The 24,067-nt window shown below is 40.5% G+C and overlaps 1 protein-coding gene across 1 annotated transcript in view; it reads right to left on the bottom strand.

Annotated features, from left to right (window-relative positions):
- Positions 1-205: 205 nt before the first annotated feature.
- LRRC34 (leucine rich repeat containing 34) overlaps positions 206-24,067 on the bottom strand; it is a 28,571-nt gene continuing 4,709 nt past the window's right edge. The window contains exons 4-10 of the mRNA XM_056110707.1: positions 19,608-19,691; positions 16,690-16,818; positions 13,616-13,711; positions 5,925-6,079; positions 5,131-5,286; positions 2,171-2,297; positions 206-425 (exon numbers count right to left, since the gene is read on the bottom strand). Coding sequence (XP_055966682.1) covers positions 228-425; positions 2,171-2,297; positions 5,131-5,286; positions 5,925-6,079; positions 13,616-13,711; positions 16,690-16,818; positions 19,608-19,691 — 945 coding nt within the window. The 3' untranslated portion in view covers positions 206-227. The remainder of the gene's footprint in view (positions 426-2,170; positions 2,298-5,130; positions 5,287-5,924; positions 6,080-13,615; positions 13,712-16,689; positions 16,819-19,607; positions 19,692-24,067) is intronic.

The raw sequence follows: 24,067 nt of genomic DNA on the forward strand, positions 1-24,067 counted from the left end.
CTGAGTCCCCCAGGAGTACAGATCTGGGAGTTACCTCTGTGGCCCCCAAACAAAAAACAAACAATTGTATTACACTCCTTGGGTTTTCTCAATGGACCGTTGTACAAAGTTTAAATAGTGGTGTCTTTTTATACATCTAACAAAATAACAATTTATGAAAAAGGCAATAAAGTCATACTCTGTGAAAATGATAATAAAATTATGAAAATTAATCTAAGACTCATTTTTCATTGATCTTGGCTTACAAGAGTAGTTCCTATATTTGCCGAGTGACTGTAAGCAGCTGTATAAGTTGGTGTCCAGTAATAGTGCTTTTTCAGGCCATTGGAGACTTCTGCAAGATACACACGTCCATCCACTGTGTATGGCTCCACATCTGTGTTGTCTGGCTGGAGATGACCCGTTTGAATTAAATCTGCATATGCCTAGTGATGTTTTTTATTAAAAAGTTTCATTAAAAAGATGGCTTATTTATTTTACTATACCAAACTATTTCACTATTTAACTCAAGTTGTACTAATTTGTAGTTTAAAATATTCTGAATACTGAATTTTTAAATATTTTCTATATGTTTTTACATTTTATGTACTTAATTTTACAAAGTGAAATTATAATCTTGCAAAAATTTTAAGTTTTGTATTACCAATTTGTGGACTGAAGGTCCCATAGCTAAAATGGTCTTAGTTGACAGGCATGGTGGTTGTATAGCCTTGAAAATCTGATGAGAGGGAGGGACCCATTCCTCAGGAAAATAAACTATAAGATTTTGGTAAAAGGTTGTGTAAGTTCAGAAACTTCCCTGAAACTAACCTATAGTTAGGCTAAGAAATATAATTACCATGGTTATTAGAGGACAGCCTAACTGGGTGCCAATTCTCTTTAGTGTAAATATCTTATGGGTCTCTGGAGTATAGGCGTCATAGAAATATGTTCAATAATTTGTTAATAAAGTTGAAAGTATTGAGAAGGGGAAAAATGGAAAGATTTGAAAGGTTAGCTGCTTTCTGCTTTAATTTGTCATTATCACTGCTAAACTTAATATCTTCAGCTTCTAATGAGAGGAAGTACTAATGAATACGCATTTAAAAATATAGCAGTGTATGTTTTAGTAATTTTAGTGGTGGAAATTTGGTTAATCCTTTAGTAAATATCAAGGGCTTTTTTGTGTTTGCCAGAAGTTAACTCAGGGTTCCTCACATTATGCACATACTGTACCTGAGGTAACTTGCCTCCACTCCCCATCCTCCCCTGAGAATTTTTAATCTTATCTTTTTATCTTCCTTAGGGGGACACCCCCAACTGTTCCCAAGCCTTATCACTGGCTCTGTGCTCAGGGATCTTCCTGGCAGTGCCTGCTTGGGGGACCATCAGTGGTGCTAAGAATAGAACCTGGGTCAGCTGCATGCAAGGCAAGCACCAAACCTGCTGCAATGTTTCTCTGGCCCCTAAACTTTATTTTCTTCTTTCTAAACGAAAGCTGTGTATTGCTATGATTTTTGTTTTTAGTAGTTTCAAGAACTACATGAACACCAGATATCTTATTTTCCTGTGGGGGATCAAATCCAGCAGTGCTTAGGAAGGGGGTCCCAGACTTCATTTCTGCTAGTACTCGGGTCAGGTGGTGGTCTGGGCTCTCCAGAGTCACACCTGGGGGCCCTGGATCTCAATCCCTGACATATGCATGGCAGGTGCTGTGTAGCCTAATTCACATTCCTGTTCCTGTGACATCCTGAGCTTGTTTTTTTTTTTTATCTCCCCAAATTCTGTGTTGATTTGAAAATCACTGGGAAATAGTTTGGAGCAATCACCACATGAAATTTAGGATAAATCAAAATTGGTATTTTTATTTTAACTAATGGAATTGGGACTCTAAGGTACTGTCCCTGCCCCACCATCCAGGGCAGAAACTAAACCCAGATCCATGCATGCAAAGGCATAAACGTTACCCTGTCCCTTCGCTGGCTTTTCTGTTAATATGTGGCATTTTAAATATTTTTTGCTATTCTAATCACAGAATTATCCTTAACTAAAGTTTAAAACATTGGCTAAAATTCATTGAGACTTCAGATTTGATGATTTTGCTATCATTTCTAAGACTTCTAAATAAAAGTACCTGATGTTACAGAAAAGATTCCAGGAAAAGCCTCTCAGTGAAGAATAACATACTTACGATACATGTAGCCTCATCAAATTTGTTTCCCCAAATGTAAATATATGAGAATATGGGATTTGTTTTCATTGATTGTGAAAGTGCAACAAGTCCTTCTCCTTCTATATTGTTGCTTACTACTGACAATCTACGGGTGAAAAAAAGGCAATTTAGAAGTAGTGGCACTGGAAACCAGTTATTTCACCAAAAGAATACGTAAGTTGACATTTAATACATATGGGGGTCAGAGAGATAGTAAGGCTTGCTCTGCAAGTGCCAGATCCAAATTCAATCCCTGGCTACATATATGGAATGATCCCATAGTCCAGAGACAGGAGTAAGACCGAAGTATGGCTGGTGTGACACAACTCAGTGCCCCTTCCCAAATTAGACTTTATTATTGTGTGAAGTCAGCATTATTCTTAAATGTTTGATGTAAAAGCATGTTTGACCTAATATGAGACTAATACCCAAGGACAGTAGAAACAAGGGCCAGGAGAATTGGTCCATGGTTGGATGCCTGCCGCAAGTGCTGGGGAAGAAGGCAGTTAGGATAGAGAACGGACCACTATGACAATGATGGTTGGAAATAATCACTCTGGATAAGAACTGTGTGAAAATAGATAGAGGAACAAACATGATAACCTCTCAGCATCTGTATTGCAAACCCCGAAAGTAGAGTAGGGGGGAGGGGTGAGAGAGAGACAGAGAGAAAGAGAGACAGAGAGAAAGAGATAGTAGTGGTGGAGGGATAGGTGTAGGAATATTGTATGACTGAAACCCGACCATGAAGAGCTTTGTAACTGTGCATCTCAAAGTGATTCAAATAAAACTATATATATATATATATATATTTGAATAATAAAAATCACGTGCGATTTCTAAATTCCAAGAACTTAGTTTTGTAACCGAATAGTTCACGTCCCTAGTACAGATATCTATATCTTAGAAATTGACAGACTGCTTCTGTATCATTTATTAGGGGGATGAACTATAGATATATTTTTTCAAGATAGAGTTATATATGAAAATGGTCTTTCTTTTATTGATTCATTCTTATTTTTTAAGTTTATTTTCTTTGGGGGCCACAGCAGCAGTGTTTGGGGCCTACCCCTGGCAATTCGTAAGGGACCCCATATGTGGCGTTAGGGACTGAACCAGGGTCAGCAGCACACAAAAGCAAGGATGCTTGAACCCCTGTACTATCTCTAATTTCACTTTTAAAGTTTTGTCTATATTGTGATTGAGCGTCCCCGGAAGGCAGGCTTGAATGGTGGTGGGAAAAATTGAGCAAAATATAATGCCCAACGGAAATGCATCTGGACTGTGCATTAAACTATGGTGCTATGCCCCCTGGAAGGGGAAGGGTGTCTGTTCCTCTGCCTTTCCCCCGGAGGCAGCGGCATGATGGCCACCATCTTTTAGAGCCTAATGGACAGGAAGGTAGGAAACTGCAGTGACGAGGCACGTGGGGCCTCATGGGATAGGGAGTTGGAACCGGCCCTGCTCCCCACCCTGACAAGGCCCCGAGTTGCCACCCACAACACCTCCTCCGGCTCCTGAATGACCATGATCCCAGAGGCACACAAACCAATCTCAGAACCCAGGGCTTTTGGCAGTAGTCCCTCTAGACTTATTACTAAAATATCAGAAATCCAAAATCATGTGGCCATAATGGTGGCCGCACGGCATCATATGATTTTCATAACCAGCAATAGAAAACTATCTATAGAAAACTACAATAGAAAATTATCTAATGATGTCTTTTTGGCAGGTCTGAATGTTGGGGAAAATTACAAGTAATAATGGTGGGTCTTCTGTTGTAATATTGAATGTGATCAACGTAGAGAGAAAGTAAAGTGGAAATCTGCCACACAGGCAGGGGAAGAGGTTGGAGGGGGGTATACTGGGATTCTTGGTGGTGGAAAATGTGCACTGGTGAAGGGATGGGTGTTTGATCATTGTATGACCTACCAAGACTTAAACTGAAAGGCTTTGTGACTGTTCTCACGGTGATTCAATAAATAAAAATTTTTTAAAAAGTTAAAAAATGTTTTGACTATATTACGTGATTATGGTTTTTCTGTTAGACTTAAACATACACAAGAATGGCAATAAGAATTTTATCATCAGGAGCCACAGTGATAGTATAGCAGTTAGGGCACTTGCCTTGCATGGGGCTGGCTTACCTGGGTTCAATCCCAAGCATCCCATATGGTTTCCCAAGTACCATGGGGACTAATTCCTGAGTACAGAACCAGGAATAATGCCTGAGCATTTCTGGATGCGGCCCCCAAATAAACAAACAAACAAAAAACAAAAAAATAAAAATTTCATCTTATCAATCTTTTTGTTTTGTCTTTGGACCACACCAGGCTTGGTGCTCCCTGGGATCACTCCTGGTAATGCGTGGGAGATGATGCTATGCCTGTGACTGAACCAAGGTCTCTTGCACGTAAAACACATACTTCAGCCCACTGAGATATTTCTCCAGCCTCTTATCCTCAGCCATACTCAGTCAACTAGAATCTATCTAACTTTTAAAGACACTAATTTTGAAAAAGAATAAGTCAAAATGTTTATTATAGCTTACTGGACTGGAGCGATAGCACAGCAGGTAGGGAGTTTTCCTTGCATGCAGCCAACATGGCTGACCCAAGTTCGATTCCTCCGCCCCTCTCGGAGAGACTGGCAAGTTACCGAGAGTATCTTGCCCGCATGGCAAAAGCCTGGCAAGCTACCCATGATGTATTCAATTTGCCAAACACAGTAACAACAAAGTCTCACAATGGAGACGTTACTGGGCCCATTTGAGAAAATTGATGAACAACAGGAGGACAGTGACAGTGATAGCTTACTAGTATGTCATTTTAGAAATGTGTATTTCATCATGCATATTAAGAGTTAAAGAATTTTGGATATAGTATTATAAAAATGTAACTTATTTTGTTATTTGAAATAAATATAAAAACCATACTAACGCTTTAAGACTTCTGTTGTGTGAAGCAAGAGTTTCACTAAGATAATTTGCTCCTGCATTTTCTATTCTGTTAAAAGAAAGATCTATTACTTCCAATGTGGTATTATTTTTCAACACATCAGCCAAAAACTTCATTCCATCACGAGTTATGTTATTGCTAGGAAAAGAAAAAGTTCAAACATTTTAAAAATAAATAATATTCTATTAAAAAACTTGTTTAGAAATTATTAGAGTAATAAGAGGTACATTTTAATGAATATTTTATTGCTTAATTTCAAAAAAAGTTAACAAAAATATGCCATAACATATGACTTCCATTTGGCTTACATAATTATATAACTCAGGTTACCAGAAGATATCAGAATAAACTAAATAATAAGGCTTACGATAAAAAAGTTACAATGGTTATATAGTCCAATCTTCAGAATTTGTATCTTAAAAGAATTTGAATCCTATGCACTCTGAATATTTATTTTTGTTTGTTTTGTTGGGGGGCATATCGAATACGATATGCCAGACACAGTAACAACAAAGTCTCCAATGGAGATGTTACTGGGCCCGCTCGAGCAAATTGATGATCAACGGGAGGGCCTTTACCTTTTTACCTTTGTTGGGGGGGGGGGGGGATACCCAGGTGTGCTCAGGATTAACCTGGCTCTGTGACACGGATCATTCTTGGTGCAAGGCCGGTGGCTATGTACTGTGCTATCTCTCGGGGACCCTATACTCTGAATATTTGTATGGATTATTCCCATGACTTAATTGGAGCTACTAAATGTTTAAATTATCACTTACCAGCTGACATCAAGGTAGCGTAGGCTACTGTTCAGATACAGTGCCTCACACAAATGTTTGAAACCCCAGTTTTTAATATCATGCTTGCACATGTGTAGCTCAATGAGACAGTGATTTTCTTTCAACATGTAACTTAAATGAACTGTGGACTCTTCCTAAAAACAGAATATTTTCTTCAAAAATACAATTTTGAAACAGTACACATTTACCCCAAACATACTAAGTTATTTAACTTACCATAAAAGATTAGAGGATGATTAGTCTACAGTCTGACGTTGTTTGGCTCGGCTTTAAAATGGAAAAAACTACTGCCAGAGAGGCAGGCTGGGGGGATGGGGAGGTGGCCAAAGGGAAACTGAAAACAGTGGTAAGAAATACACATTTGAATTTTTATGTACATAAAATACCGGGTGAAGGGATGGGTTGGAACCCATATGACTGAAACCCAATCATGAACAACTTTGTAATTGTGTATCTCATGGTGATTCAATTAAAAAGAGGGAAAAATAAATGAATAAAATGGAAATATATATATTTATAAAACATATATTTATAAAACAAAGTATTTCATTGCTTAAGTGCCAGATTACTGCATTTGCAATAAACTTTATAATAATGAAGATATATATTTTATATTATATATATAGTTGTTGCTGTTTAGACTTGCTGTAAAAAAATAAGTCCTTATTCCCTAGCTTGGCACAACCAACAAGAAAACCCTTTAATGTTAAAGAGCAAGGAGAAGCTTTGAAAATTGGAGTTATCACAAGGATTCCACTCACTCCACTGCTGTTCAATATAGTACTGGAAGTACTTGCAATAGCAGTTAGGCAAGAAAAAGATATTGAAGGACATCCAGATAGGAAAGGAAGAAATCAAGCTTTCACTATTTGCAGATGATATGATACTATATCTAGAGAATCCTAAAGCCTCGACCAAGAAACTCATAGAAACAATAGACTTGTACATTAAAGTCGCAGGCTATAAAATCAATACCCAAAAATCCATAGCCTTCCTATACACAAATAATGAGAGAGAGAGGGAAGCGACATGAAAAATGCAATCCTGTTCACAATCATGCCCCAGAAAATCAAGTACCTCGGAATCAGCCTAACTAAGGAGGTAAAGGACCTCTACAAAGAAAACTACAAAACGCTACTCCATGAAATAAAAGAGGATACGAGGAAATGGAAAGATTTCCCCTGCTCATGTATAGGAAGAATTAACATTGTCAAAATTGAAATACTCCACAAAGCACTATACAGATTTTTAAAAATTTTTTTTATTAGTGAAACACCATGAGGTACAGTTATAGACTTATAAATTTTTGTGCTTCGGTTTCAGTTATACAATGATCAAGTACCCAACCCTCCACCAGTGCCCATCCTCCACCACCATGGGTCCCATCATCCCCCCATCCCCCATCCCCCCCCCCCCCCCCCCCGTCCCACCCTGCCTCTGTGGCAGGGCATTCCCCCTTGTTCTCTCTCTCTTCTTTTGGTCCTGTGTTTTGCAAGAGAGGCATTGAGTGGCAATCATGTTTGGTCTATAGACTACTTTTAGCATGCTTCTCCCACCCTGGGAGGGTCATCACAACACCCTTTATTTGGTGCTCTCTTCTCTATCTGAGCTTCCTTTTCACCTAGCACGTGTGGCTGGCCTTCAAGTCATGGAGCAAAATTCCTGGTACTAATCTCAGCCATTCCTGGGTGTGGGAAGCCAAGAGCCCTCTCATAGACTCTGGCCGTGTTTCCCATGTTAGGAACTGCTTGGGACAGACATTGGTGACAGTCTCTCAGGACTTCCTGATCTCAGTGAATGCCTGATCTATAGCAAGCAATATTAGGCTGACAGCTTATCCGGCCTTATCTATAGTAACCTCCAGGATACATCTACTCCCTAAGACCCTTTGATATACAAATGTAAAGCTCAGGATGCACCTTCTGCCACAAGACCCTTTGAGGTACAAATGTCTACCTTGAATGTTAGATGAGAACGCTATTCAGGTCTCCCAAAGAAGACTAGAAAGAGCTATGCTTGGAATATCACATTTCACTCAAATGAGAGAAAGAATCCGGAGTTCTGACATCCGTCGATGATCAAGAATCAGGGACACTGTCTCATTTGCCAAGGTGTCGAAAGTCAGATGGGCTGGTCACGTAATGAGATTTAAAGCGACCGCTGGACTAGAGCTGTTACTGACTGGATTCCACGGGATGTCAAAAGACCGCGTGGCCACCCACCTACCAGATGGTCAGGCTTCTTCGTCAAGATCATGAACGATCGGTTTGAGGCCCTTCATGTTCCCGGAGCGAACAGATGCCATTGGGCTACACTAGCACGCGACGGGGACAAATGGAGACGTTACTGGCGCCTGCTCGAGCAAATCGACGACTAACGGGAAGTTAAGTGATTAAGTGATTAAGTGAATGTTAGGTAAAGCTCTTGTTGGTGACCTTACCATATATGGTTATACTGCTTCTGCTCCTGACTGAGCTGCCCGGACCCTATATAAACAGCCTGTATCCCTCAATAAAGTGCTTTCCCTTTTTCTCTCTATTTCTAAACTGTACTCTGTCTCTTGTGTCTTGTGTTCATTCGGTTGGTCCTTCCCTGCACCTACGGATCCTAGGGCCACCTCCGCGGGCTGGAAAGTGGTTTGCGGGCCCTCCGCACCTGGGCGTTAGTCTCCCCTTTTGTTGCTTTATGTTCCCCAGATGAATGCAATCTTTCTGTGTCATCCCGCTCTTTCTGACTCATTTCACTTACCATGATACTTTCCATGTAGTACCACTTGTATGTAAATTTCATAACTTCATCTTTTCTAACAGCTACATAGTACTCCATTGTGCAAATGTACCAAAGTTTCTTTAACCAGTCATCTGTTCTCAGGCACTCAGGTTTTTTCCAGATTCTGGCTATTGTAAAGAGTGCTACAATGAACAAACAATTGCAGATGTCACTTCGACTATACCTTTTTGCCTCTCTGGGATATATTCCCAGGAGTGCTATAGCTGGGTCACACCTCAAAAGAAACAGTGACCAAAATACAAAGACAGCCTACAGAATGGGAAAGGATATTCACCAAATACACATCCGACAAGGGGTTGATATCAAGGATATACAAGGTACTGGTTGAACTCCACAAGAAGAAATCACCCAACCCCATCAAAAAATGGGGCGAGGAAATGAACAGAAACTTTCGCAAAGAAGAAATTTGAATGGCAAAAAGGCACATGAGAAAATGCTTTACATCACTAATTATCAGAGAGATGCAGATCAAAACAACAATGAGATATCATTTCACACCACAGAGACTGACCCACATCCACAAGAACAAAAGCAACTGGTGCTGGCGCGGATGTGGAGAGAAAAGGACCCTCCTTCACTGCTGGTGGGAATGCCGGCTGGTCCAACCCTTTTGGAAAACATTATGGACGATTCTCAAAAAATTAGAATTTGATCTCCCATTTGACCCAACTATACAGATTTAATGTGATCCCTATAAGTATACCCATGAATTTCTTCAAAGAAATAGATCAAGCACTCCTGAAATTCATATGGAACAACAAATGCCCACGAATAGCTAAAGCAATTCTTGGGGAAAAGACGATAGGAGGCATCACATTCCCCAACCTCAAACTCTACTACAAAGCAGTAATAATTAAAACAGCATGGTACTGAACAACGGCAGAGCCACAGACCAATGAAACAGGGTAGAATATTTCTACACACAACCCCAAATGTATGAACATCTAATCTTTGATATGGGAGCAAGAAATTTGAAGTGGAACAAGGAAGGCCTCTTTAACAAATGGTGCTGGCATAACTGGAAAACCACATGCAAATAAATGGGCTTAGATCTCGACTTAACACCATGCACAAAAATCAGATCAAAATGGATTAAAGACCTCAACATTAGACCAGAATCCATAAGGTACACTGAAGACAAGTTTAGCAAAACCCCACGATATTGACGTTAACGATATCTTCAAAGATGACATGCCACTGACCAACCAAGTGGAAACAGAGATAAACACATTGCAGTATATTAAACTAAGAAGCTTCTACACTGCAAAAAGATACAATGACTCAAATACAAAGATAATGTACATAATGGAAAATAATATTCACCCAATACTCATCTAACAAGGGGTTGATATCAAGGTTCTAGAATGCACTGGTTGAACTCTACAAGAAGAAAAGAACGAACCCAATCACAAAGTAGAGCAATGAAATGAACAGAAACTTTCTCTAGGAAGAAATACGAATGGCCAAAAGGCACACACACAAAAAAACCCGCTCTTTATCACTAATCATCAGGGAGATGCAGATGCAAACAACTATAAGATGCCACTTCACACCACAGAGACTGGCACACATCCAAGAGAACAAAAGCAACCGTTGTTGGTGTGGATGTGGGGAGAAAGGGGCCCTCCGTCACTGCTAGTGGGAATGCCAGTTGGTTCAGCCCTTTTGGAAAAATGTATGGATTCTTCTCAAATAAATTAGAAATTGAGCTTCTATTTGAGCCAGCAATACCATTTCTGGGAATATATCCCGAAGAGACAAAAAAGTATAGTGTAAATGACATCTGCACTTCTATGTTCATTGCAGCACTGTTTACAATAGCCAGAATTTGCAAAAAAAAACCCAAGTGCCCGAGAACAGATGACTGGTTAAAGAAACTTTGGTACATCTACACAATGGAACACTATCCAGCTGTTAGAAAAGATGAAGTAATGACAGTGGCATATAAGTGGATCAACATGGAAAGTATCATGCTAAGTAAAATGAGTCAAAAAGAAAAAGACAGAAAGATTGCACTCATCTGTGGAATATAAAATAACAGAATGGAGACTAGCACTCAAGAATAACATAGATAAGTACCAGGAAGTTTGCTCCATGGCTTGGAAGCTGGACTCACACACTGGGGGAAATGGGAGCTCAGATAGAGAAGGGAACACCAGGTAAAATGTGGTTGGAGGACCCGCTTGGGATGGAAGATGTGCGCTGAAAGTAGACTATAGATCAAACACGATGGCCACTCAAAACCTCTGTTGCAAACCACAATACCCAAAAGGAGAGAGAGAACAAAAGGTAATGTCCTGCCACAGAGGTAGGATGGGGCGGGGGGATGGGGTGGGGGATGGGAGGAATACTGGGATCATTAGTGGTGGAGGATGGGCACTGGTGGAGGGATGGGTACTCGAGCAATGCATGACTGGAAACACAAGCACGAACATCTGTAAGTCTGTAACTGTACCTCATGGTGATTCACCAATACAAAATTAAAAAAAAAAAAGAAAATTGGAGTTATCCTACTTTCTCTCCAGCATGCAGTCTACCAGTAGGATCAAGTACAAGCTTAGAATGCTATTCATTCATATTTGTCATTTTAACCCACAATTACAAAGATAAAATGGTATACTCATTCTGCTCCTAATCAAGCTGCTTAACAGCATGATCCCAGAGACTCAGAATCAAATCTCAAAACACAGCAGCTTTTGGCAGAAATGTGTCTGGACCCTGTAGTAGGTTACTGTCACTGGGCCACCCCAAGGGGGAAAGGGTGCTGTCCCTCCGCCTGCTCCCCCTTGGCGGCTCGATGGCCGCCATCCTCCAGAGGCCACTGGACAGTCAGGTTTGAGCCCGCAGTAATGAGACACTTGGAGCCTCATGGGATGGGAGTGGAGCTGGCCCTTCCTCCCCAACCCAACGAGTTGCCACCTATGAACAACCTCTCTGGCTCCTGATCAAGCTGCTTAAGGGTCATGATCCCAGAGACTCAGAAACAAATCTCAGAACCCAGCGGCTTTTGGTAGAAATGCATCCAGTCCCTGCAATAGGTTACCGGCTCCAGGCCAGCCCAGGGGGGAATAGGTTTCATGCCTTGGCCTGTTCGCCCTGGTGGCTCGGTGGCTGCCGTCCTCCTGAGGCCACTGGATGAGTAGAAATGGGCCCACAATGATGAGACACTTGGGGCCTCATGGGATGGGGGTGGAGCCGGCCCTTTTCTCCCCGCCCCAATGAGACCCCAAGTCGCCGCCCATGAATGGCCTTTCTGGCTCCTGATCAAGCTGCTTAACGGCCATGATCCAAGAGACTCAGGAACAAATCTCGGAACCCAGAAAGTTTTGGCAGAAATCCCTCCAGATTTAATTGTTAAAATTCAGAATTCCAAAAACGTGCGGCCACTACTGCGGCCTCGTATGTTATTCATAACTAGCAATAGAAAACAATTTGTCTACCATTGCCTTTTGGCAGATCTGAGTGTTGGGGTAAAATTCCAAATAATAATGGTGGGTCTGGTGTCAAAATATTGAATGTAATCAAAGTAGAGAGAGAGTAACATGGAAATCATCTGCCCCACAGGTAGGGGGAGAGTGTGGGATAGGGGTCTACTGGGGTTTTTGGTGTTAGAAAATGGGCAGTGGTGAAGGGACGGGTGTTTTATTGTATGATCAAGACTTAAACCCGAAAGTTTTGTAACTGCTCTCACAATGATTCAATAAATAAAATTATAAAAAAGGGGAAAAAAAGTAAGGTGGAGTTCATGTCCAATTCAATCAGCCTAATTAATGGCTGAATAAATAGCAATGCTCCTACATAAAAAAAGAAAAAATGGTATACTCACTTCAATATAAAAACAAAAAAATGTAGGATCCTATCATTTTTAAAATTTATTATGCGATCTTATAATTCTTTGACATTTAAATCATCCATGTTCTCATCTTAACTACCTTGCTCCTCACAGTTATAGTCATTGAGAAATTATGTGGAAAAAGGTAACATGTACTACTTAAACAAGCATCATTTAAAATCACGTTTCAGACCTGAGAGATAATGCAGAGGGTAAGGCACTTGCCACCACCTCGTAGCCCCCAGCAGCACCAGGATTGAGTGATCCCAGAGCACAGAACCAGGAGCAATCTCTGGCAAAGCCAGGAGAGGCCAGCAGCACCCTCCACCCCCTGTCAAATAAAATAAAGTCGTATTTAGTTATGAGTCCTATCTATCAAGAATTATATTTTTTCCAGGAGTGGCCCCTGAACAACACTGGTATACCCATCACCCCCCCAAAAATTTTGTTATCTTCCCTCAAATAAAGATTTTTTGGTAGAAATTGTTTACAAGATTTATGTATACCTGGTGGGATGGGGGTTGGGGGGGTGGGAGAGATACCGGGATTAGTGGTGGTGGAGAATGGGCACTAGTGGAGGGATGGGTACTCGATCATTGTATAACTGAAATCCAAGCACAAAAATTTGTAAGTCTACAACTGTACCTCATGGTGAGGTACAGTTCACTAATATTATAATTATAATTATATATAATTATATATTATTATATATAATATATAATATATAGTTATATTAATATAATATATTATTGTATTGATATTAATATTACTATATTAATATTAATTATATCAATATAATAAAATAATATGTTGTTATATAATATATAATATATAACATATAACATATATTATATATTATATAATATATAATTAAATATATTTCTATATTATATAAATATAATTATATATAATATTATAATTATAATTATATTCACTAATAAAAGTTTAAAAAAAAGAAATTCAATGCATTCATGATCCTAGACATAACCCTCAGTAGCACCTATTTGGTTTGCATGCACCATTAACTGCCATCATTCTGAATACATACCTGCTGACCATATAGTATAGGTCGATTTAAATTAATTCCTTTAAGTGTCTTGTTCTGAGTTAGGACGGTAGCAAATGCTATCAGACTTTGCATTCCCTGCAAACATCAAAATTCATTACTGTAACTCACAGGAGTATGTATATTAATCTCCATAAGTATTTCAAGATTAATAATCTGGATTGTGATAAATCAGAGTTGTGCCTTCTAAAACATTATTATTATTAATTAATTTTTTATTTATTGAATCACTTTGAGAACAGTCACAAAGCCTTTCAGTTTAAGTCTCGGTCGGTCATACAATGATCAGACACCCATCCCTTCACCAGTGCACATTTTCCACCACTAAGAACCACCAAGAACCTCCCTTTCCACTTTACTCTCTCTCTACATTGATCACATTCAATATTAAGACAAAAGACCAACCATTAATATTTGGAATTTTCCCCAACAGTCAGACCTGCCAAAAAGACATCATTAGATAATTTGTTTTCTATTGCTGGCTATGAAGAGCATATGATGTCACGCTGCACAACATCATAAAATATTTTATTAAAGTATAATTACTTACAGAGTTATTCATAGTTTAAGGATTTGAGACACACTGTGTTCCAGCACCAATTCCAAATCAGTGTAATCTCCCCTCTGTCAGCATTTCCAGCACATTTTGGTTTTTTTTTTTTTTTTTTGACAGGCACTTTTTTTTTCTTTTTGGGTCACATCCAGTGATGCACAGGAGTTACTCATGGTTCTGCACTCAGGAATTACTCCTGGCAGTACTCGGGGGACCATATGGGATGCTGGGTTGGCCGTGTGCACTACCCGCTGTGCTATCGCTCCAGCTAGGACAGGCACATTTTTTAAGTTTGGGTGTTGAAATTTGTATCTCTTGTTTTTAGTATTGCTAACTCTTTGGTTTGGATACTTAGCTCGACTCTCCTTTACACCACTGAAGTCCTCAGATTGCCCTGAACCCCTGATTCCTTTGCTTCCTGACAATCTCTTCCTACCCCCTGGATTTCTTTCCTTCTCTGACCTCCCTATAACTCTGGTGTCAATAGTGAGGCAGGCATTGCCCCTTTCAAACACTGCTGTGTATTTTTTTTAAAAAGTTAAACAGTGCCTACTCAGTTGTTTTATAGGTTGATCAAATATAAAAAAAAATTATTCGTATTCTTTTTTCCAGCCCTAAAACATGAGGAGTTAGGATATTTGCCTCTAGGTTTGCTTCCAAGTTCTCAAAAAGAGGATGCAAACCTCAACTTTGCATACCTGTACTGAATCCCAGCTATGATGCATGGTACTTAGAACATGTCTTTGTGTAACAAGTGTCGATACTCAACACTAGTATTGTAATTGCGTGAATGGCAGGAGATTACCAACCATGACTTTTCACAGCTTGTATAGGCCTCCTCATCTTTACCTTATTGGAGGGGCCTAATTCTCCCCATCTCTGGTGACCACACTACCCTACACACAAAGCTGATATGTTAGAAAATTTGAGCCTCCTCTTATCCACCATTTCTCTTAGTCTCTAGCAAATTCATAACAGTAAGCTTTAAGATTCTATCTCCAAAATATGTCTCAATTCAGTCCATTTTTATGGCCATCATTACACCCCATGTATGCCATTACGCTTCCGACCTCATTTATTGCAGTAACTTCTGAAGTAGTCAATATGCTTCTCCTTGCCACTCTCTCAATTCTCTCCACAGAGAAACAAGGGTTATCTTTGTTATTATTATCATTATTATGCTTTTGGTTTTTGACCACACCTGATGATGCTCAGGGGTTACTCCTGGGTCTTCACTCAGGAATTACTCCTGCTGGTGCTGAGGGAGCCAGATGGGATGGTGGAAATTGATCCTTGGTCCACCATCTGCAAGGCAAGTATCCTACTTGATTAACTATCTCTCATCCTCTAATATTATTATTAATTAATAAATTTTTCTTGGTTTGGGGGCCACAACTATCTGGCACTATGATTTACAAAGTTATCTATAGCTTAGTTGTAGGCATACAAATTTCATTACCAATATCACCACCAACATCATTTTAGCTCTTACCTTCCCTTCACCAGTATCTCCAGGTTCGACCTGCCTCCTTGATAGGCACCTTTATAAGTTTGGTTGTAGCTTAGATCCCATGCATTATTATTGGCTCTGTAGTTACAATGTATAGATACACCATATCTCTACCCCATTGATGAGCCAGAGGCCCCTGCCTCCTGTCCCTGTCACTTCCCATCTGCCTATTTTTCTCCTTCAATTTTTTTCCTTCCTTGTCCTTCTCCTTCATGTACTTAGGATCAAGTGCAATAGAAGTATTCCCCCTTTAATACCTTACATTCCTTTGTCCGGTTCTTATACTACAGCACTGTAGCACTGTTGTTCATGGATTTGCTTGACTGGGCACCAGTAACGTCTCCATTGTGAGACTTGTTGTTACTGTTCTTCCTGCATTAATATATGCCTCAGAGGCCTGGGCTCTACAAAAACAGGATGAGAACGCTATTCGGGTCTCCCAAAGGGGAATCGAAAGAGCTATGCTAGGAGTATCATGCTTCACTCAAGTGAGAGAAGGAATCCTGAGTTCTGACCTCCATCAACGATCGAGAATCAGGGATGCTGTCTCATTTGACAAGGTGTCGAAAATCAGATGGGCTGGACATATAATGAGATTTGGAGACGACCACTGGACTAGAGCTGTTACCGACTGGATTCCACGGGACATCAAAAGATCGCATGGATGCCCACCTACGGGATGGTCAGACTTCTTTGTCAGGACCCTGAATGAATGGTTTGAGGCTCTTCGTGTTCCTGGAGCGAGGAGACGCCATTGGGCTACACTAGCACTCTACAGGGATGAATGGAGACGTTACTGGCGCCCACTCAAGCGAATTGATGCGTAACAGGATGTCAAGTGATCAAATGATTATATTTAAGGGTAAATTTAGCCATTCATAAGACTTCCATTTGCTGGTGTCAGAGATTGCCAGTGTAGATTGCCAATCTACACTGATTGCCAGAGAGAATGATCCAATATCCAGGTGATTTTCTTATTATCAATTTACTCACCAGGTCACAGTCACCCAGATCTAACATTTCTAAAGATGAATTCATTTGTAGCATTGAAGCAAAAAACATCCCCCCTTTATTTTCAATCTTGTTTCCAGTCATTCTTAGGTTTTTGAGAGTTTCATTCATCTGTAAAGGAAAAGGTCAAAACTTGGTTAAAATTGTGATATACATAATTTTTGTTATATTGCATAAGTTAGGAAACAGTTTTCTCATTAACAAATATTAGGATATATTCCTTAAAAGGATTATCAATCTCCCATAATCAGAAAATATTAGGGGACCAGAGAGATAATACAGCTGGCAGGGTGCTTGCCTTGTGCACAGCCGACCAAGATTCCATCCCCAGCATTCCATATGTTTGTCCAAGCACTACCAGAACTAATTCCTAATTCCTGAGTGAAGAACCAGAAGTAACCCTTGAGCATCACTGGTGTCACCCCCAAACAAAAACAAATTAGTTTACTATTAGTTCTCAAGAAAGAATTTCTGGAAACAAATGCCCAATGGGCAGTGTATTAAGGAAGTTTTTAATAAGTTTCCACTGGAAAATCTGTAAATGTATCTTTAAGAAAATGATACTGCTATTTTTCCACTAGGTGGTTGAAATTCGTATAACAAAAAGTCAACTATTTTAAAATGTACTATTTGCTGTTTTTAATATATTCACAATATTGTGCAGACATAACCTGTAGTAAGTTCCAAAACATTTCTATCATCCCCTAATTGTTCCCATTAAGCAATAATTACACATTCCCCCACCTCACTTTTTTTTCAGTCAGTACATACTTTAATCATATTTTAGCAAATGTATTCAATGAACACAAACACATAAATTGATATCATTTTTCTACTCGAATCCTTCAATAATTCCATTTTAACTTAAAATTAGCTAATGAAGTTCAAATTTTGTCACATCACTTTTAGAGCAATATAATTTCTTAGGCATTTCCCCAAGATGTTTAATTCTATATCTTTCATTTTTTTGGCAAAGAAATTTATCACAAAGAAAATTACAGCTATTTCATAATGAATAAATGTGAGAATAAGTAGTAGAAATAATATCCTTAAAAGCAATTAGTTTTCCTTTAAGAGTAGGAAGAAGGCAGGGATGTCCACTCTCATCACTTCTATTTAACAGTGTACTGGTTATTCTGGACCAGAATGATAGCATAGCGGGTAGGGCATTTGCCTTGCATGGGGCCAACCCAGGTTCGATTCCTCTGCCCCTCTCGGAGAGCCCAGCAAGCTACCGAGAGTATTCTGCCCCCACGGCAAAGCCTGGCAAGCCACCTGTGACATATTTGATATGCCAAAAACAGTAACAAGTCTCACAATGGAGATGTTACTGGTGCCCATTCGAGCAAATCCATGAACAACCAGAGGACAGTGCTACAGTGCTACTGGTTATTCTAGCCAAGGTAGTCTGGCAAAAAAAAAAAAAAAGCAAAATAATCTGGACGTAACATGGTCTTGTTTTGTTTTTTGTTTGGGGGCCACATCTGGCAATGATCAGGGCTTATTCCTGGCTCTGCAGTGAGGGATCACTCCTGGTGGGTTTATGGTGGGGGAGGGCATGAGATATATGGGGTGCGAGGGATCCAACTTGGGTCAGCTACATGCAAGGCAAGCACCTTATTTGCTGTACCACTGCTCTGGCCCTGACCTGGTCTTGTGTGTAAAGAATACATACACACATACATGATAGAATTAATAATTGAGTCTAGCAAAACTACAGGATAGAAGATAAATATATAAGAATCAATTTTGTTCATTTGGCCTCCCAAGTAGTGCTCAGGAAACCCAGGGGCCCCTCCTGGAAATTTTCAATCTGGCGGAAGGTTCAGTGCAAGATCTTGTGTATGTGGTGCCCCTGGGTATGAGGTGCTGATTCTCCAGTGCCACACTCCAGAACACCCAGAGCTGCATGTGGTGAGAGTGCTTGCGGGGGAATCATGTGACAGTGGGGGGCAATATTTGGGGAGCAAATCATGCTCATTAACCTTGTGTTATTTCTCCATTCCTCAATTTTTATTTCCATAAGCTAGCAGTGAATAATCCAAAAGTAAAGAAAATTTCACTTAGGGGCCAGAGAGAGTACCACACATAGCTGACCCAGGTTTGGTCACCCGGCACCGAATAGGGTTCCCTGAGACCCTGCTGAAAAGTAATCGCTGAGCACAGAGCCAGGAGTAAGACACACATCTGGGTGTGATCCATAAAGTAAAAGAAAAGAAAAAAAAAGATAAATCCACTTATAAAGCTAGAAAAGCGTAAAACACTAATTACAAATTAAACAAAAGGGACAAGTTTTATACTGGAAATCAAACATCTTTGAAAAGGCACTAAAGAAGACAGAAATAAATACAAAAACTTTGCAAGTTTTTTGTATTGTTATACAAAAAAAGCTAATTTTCATGTATGTGATTACATGTCTTAATAAAGTGGGGACCAGAGAAATAGCTTCATGGTAGAGTATTTGACTTGTATGTGTTGATCTCCACCACCCCACAAACCCAAAATAATTCAAGTTAAAATAAATCAACGTGTTTTTGTTTTGTTTGGGGGTCATACCCAGAGCTGCTCAGGAATTACTTCAAACAGTTCTCAGGGAACAATATTTGGTGGTTGGGATCAAACCTGGATTAACTGTGTGCAAGGCTAATGTCATATGCTGTACTATCTCTTTGGCTCAAAATCTATATAATTTTTTTTTACAAAAGAGCTCAAAAGTGCTTATAAAATGCCCACATACTAATTAATAAAATACACATTCCCATTAGATTAATATATTATTGGTAACAAATTTTAAATTAACAAAATTAAAATACAAGTTAATATTTTGCTTTGCTGGGTCCAAGCTGTCAGAAATAATAATTCCCACATGAAATGTCACTCTGAGATATATAAATGCTTACAAATAATGCATTAGCAATCAATTCTCCACCTTCAGGCCCAATATCATTAAACATGAGGTTTACATATCTGAGATTTGGGTGTTTCTATAAGGAGAGAAAAGAAATTACATATGAATTATTAAAAAATCAATTGTATTATGTGTACATATACTTTAGCTACTTTAAGTGTTAAGAAAATCATTTGTTAAGAAAATCATTATAGGTGCTGGAGCGATAGCACAGTGAGTAGGGCGTTTGCCTTGCACACAGCTGACCCAGGTTCGATTCCCAGCATCCCATATGGTCCTCTGAGCACCGCCAGGAGTAATTCTTGAGTGCAGAGCCAGGAGTAACCTCTGAGCATTGCTGGGTGTGACCCAAATATCAAAAAAGAAAACAAATCATTATAACAGAAATTATTAAAGTCCAGGTGTTTTTTTTTAACTTCCCCATCATGTTTCTCTTATTTATTTATTTTTCAGTTTTCTCTTTTGCTCAGGCTGCTATCACATTCACACTTTTGAAAACTGAAGGAGGAGTGTTGGGGGCTGAGGTGGAGTCAAGAAGGGTCAGTTTTCTTGCATGAGAAAATTCTTTGCTACACCAGATGAGTTTTCTGACACTGTCAACTTGGAGGGAACATCAGATCACACAAGAAAAGGCTTCAGCCCCACAAGACAATCCTCACCCCACTTCAGATGTTCACAAGGTCATGCTGTCATCAGTACTTCCGGGAGCTGGATTGTAAATCTGATGTCTCCAAAACCTTCTCTGGTTTGATTAATTTGAAGTGTGGGAGCTCTTGCTCTACAATCCTGTATATGTGGGTCCCCAAGAAGTTCTTAAATGCATACTACTGGGATTACTTAGGCATGGCCAGTTACTATTTTTAAATTCAGATTATATTTGCTATAAGGGTCACTCCTGGTAGGGCTCATCTCAGCTGGGCACAGGTCCAGGGTGCTCTGGGACCAACAGGGCTGTACCCCATGGTGCTCAGGAAACCATGAAGTACCAGGGAGCAAACTCATGACTTGGCACTTGCTAGGCATGTGCACTACAATTTGAGTTATCTTTCCAGTTCTTGCATTATCGATGATTAACTCCATTACCAGCCCTTTTCCTTCTCCAGGGTGATGATTGGATGGAAGGTTGAAATGATCAAGCTTCTTACCATATTTTGTCTTTCCATTCAACAGCTTCATATCAAGGAATCATCCGAGAGCTTACTCAGCATCACTCAGTAAGATAAAGATGCTCCTGTTATTTTTACCACTTAAGAACTTATGAGGGATAGGGATGGAGCAATAGCACAGCCAGAACCCAGAACAGAGAACAATATTTTTTTTATTATTGTGCACTAGTAAGGGACCTACAATTAAGGAGGGAAATAATCATTTTCATTTAAACATCAACATGACTGCAATGTTAGACTATATTGTTTTGACCAATAAATCAAAGTCAGGATTTAATACTAGCCACAATGTTTGCAAAAAGACAAACTAGGATAGCAAGGTACTGACCATATTGAAAATTAAATACACAAATGGGTTTCCAATGCATAATGTTAGTGGGTTACCAGTGTAAATATTAAGGTTTCCAATCACCCTTAATATTTTGCAAACCAAGTATGTGCATGATTAAACTAAGTGATTTCACTGTATCAAGAACTAAGAATGTTTTGACAATGATTTTGAAACGTTTCTACTAGTGATTATTGAGAATAACTTGGTCAGTTCATACTATTTTTATTACCATTTTATTACCATACCACTCCATCTTATGTTATTTTCCTTTTAATAGATATCATAATTTTAAGGTCTTTGAGCTCATCACAAGGGCTTTTAGCAGATGATAAAGAGACAGAAAATGAAAAAGGAAGGAATTAAAAATGATATAAGCTGCTTTAAACACTTCAACTGAAAACAAAAAATACAAATATATTTGTCTATCCTCCAAGGTTGAAACAAGGCCTTTTCTTTAAATACGAGTAGTCTTGTTGACCACACTGTTGAGATAAAATACAACTACAGTGTTGGTTTAGCTAGGTGAGTTTCCAAAAGGGAAGTCTGCAATAAAGGCTTAACTTATAACAGTTTTTTTTTGGGGGGGGGGGGTACAATTCAAAGAAAGAACTGGTTCTTAACTGACTGCTGGGAAGAGAGAAGAAAATTAAGAGCCCAATTTGTAGTAAAATAGTACCTGAGGCCATATTTACAGCATTCAGCCGAAGAGAAAGACAACATGGAGGGCGGGATCCACAGATCCCGAAGGAAAAAAAAAAACAGGTTCCAAAAAGAGCCGAGATCATCGGGAAGTCCCAGATGGGGTAGGTACCACATCCCGCCTCCCCCAGATGGAACCCCGGTGACCAGAAGCCTCTACAACCACAGCTCGAGTATGCGGGAACTTGGACTTTTCCTCAAATCTGCCGGGACTACAACTCCCAGGTAACCTCAGATTCCGGAAGTCACGCCCACAGCCCGCCCCCCAGCGCCATATTTACAGCATTCAGCCGAAGAGAAAGGCAACATGGAGGGCGGGATCCACAGATCCCGAAGGGGAAAAAAAAAAAAAACCAGGTTCCAAAAAGAGCCGAGATCATCGGGAAGCCCCAGATGGGGTAGGTACCGCATCCCGCCTCCCCCAGATGGAACCCCGGTGACCAGAAGCCTCTACAACCACAGCTCGAGTATGCGGGAACTAGGACTTTTCCTCAAAACCATGCAGCTGCATAAGCGGCTGCACGACATCTCTCTATATACAAAGTGATCCATGGGAAGTAAACCACCCAACATTGCTCTCTGAAAATCATAGTTAAGTTTGGAGCACGGCCACAGCCCCAGAAACACAAGGACTTAATGCATAACCCAGCAGCTTGGAGCAGAAAAGTGAACGGGCTATGCGTTAATCCAGGCCATCATGAATGTCCGGAGGGGAAAGGGTGTTGCCCCAGTCGCCCTCTCCTCTCTGGAAAGAAAGATGGCGGCCACATGGGAGCCTTGTGGACAGCAGGTATGAGCCGGGGGTGTGGGGGCGACTAAAACCTCATGGGAAAGGGGGCGTTCCGGTCCGTCCTTCACGCCCTACCGAGGTCACCAGTTGCCCCCCGCGAGCGGCTCTCCAGCACGGCCACGGCCCCAGAAGCACAAGGACTTAATGCAGAACCCAGCAGCTTGGAGCAGAAAAGTGAAAGGACTATGCATTAATCCAGGCCATCAGGTCTGCCCAGAGGGGAAAGGGTGTTGGTCCCTTCCACCCTCCTCCCTCTGGAAAGAAAGATGGCGGCCACATGGGAGCCTTGTGGACAGCAGGTATGAGCCGGGAGTGTGGGGGCGACTAAAACCTCATGGGAAGGGGGGCGTTCCGGTCCGTCCTTCACACCCTACCGAGGTCACCAGTTGCCCCCCGCGAGCGGCTCTCCGGCACGGCCACGGCCCCAGAAGCACAAGGACTTAATGCAGAACCCGGCAGCTTGGAGCAGAAAAGTGAATGGACTATGCGTTAATCCAGGCCATCAGGTCTGTCCGGAGGGGAAAGGGTGTTGCCCCAGTCGCCTTCTCCTCTCTGGAAAGAAAGATGGCGGCCGCATGGGAGCCTTGTGGACAGCAGGTATGAGCCGGGGGACAGGGGGCGACTAAAACCTCATGGGAAGGGGGGCGTTTCGGTCCGCCCTTCACGCCCTACAGAGGCCACCAGTTGCCCCCCACTAGCGGCTCTCCAGCACGGCCACGACTCCAGAGCACAGAAACCAATTTCTTAACTATCTGACTTTCAGTAGAAATACTTCCAGGGTCAATAAGTAAAATAGCAGAAATCCAAAACCAACATATAATTCTTGAACCCAGCTGTAGAAAGCAAATCACTTCACAATGCTTTGTCAGCATGTCTGATTTGGGGGGGGGGTAAACTCTAAATAATAGTCGTGAATCTTTTATTGAAACAATGAATCTAATCAAAGCAGATAGAGTGTTAACTAGAATTCATCTGCCCCACAGGGACTGGGAGGGGTGGGGGGTGGGGTTTTATTGGGGTTCTTCATGGTAAAAAATAAGTATTGGTAAAGGGAAATGTGCTTGATATTTGCATGACTGAGACCTAATCCTGAAAGCTTTGTAACCTTTCCCATGGTGATTCAATAAATAAATTAATTAATTAAAAAAAATATCATCACCTCACTCCTGGAAACTAGTACAAATTGACCATGCTAGAAGCAGCATTTAATCTGGATACATTTAAAGGTTCTGTGATGGCCTCTGCCTAGTCACCTCCCAGCACAGTGTTAATAGCGTAATTGCTTGCAAAGCCATCGGCCAGGGGTGAAAGCACCAGCAGGATGCTGTGTAGAGGATTAATTTTTAAACTTCTGAGATATACTAAATGTTTTGTTAAAGGCATTTTAGTGATGAATAATCATAAGACTCAGTTTACTATTCATGCTGCTTTTCTTCAGGTCAAGAACCAAAGGCAGAAATTAGCAT

The sequence above is a fragment of the Sorex fumeus genome, unplaced genomic scaffold (genome assembly GCF_029834395.1).
Source record: "Sorex fumeus unplaced genomic scaffold, SorFum_2.1 ptg000010l, whole genome shotgun sequence".
In the NCBI taxonomy this organism is placed as follows: Eukaryota; Metazoa; Chordata; class Mammalia; order Eulipotyphla; family Soricidae; genus Sorex; species Sorex fumeus.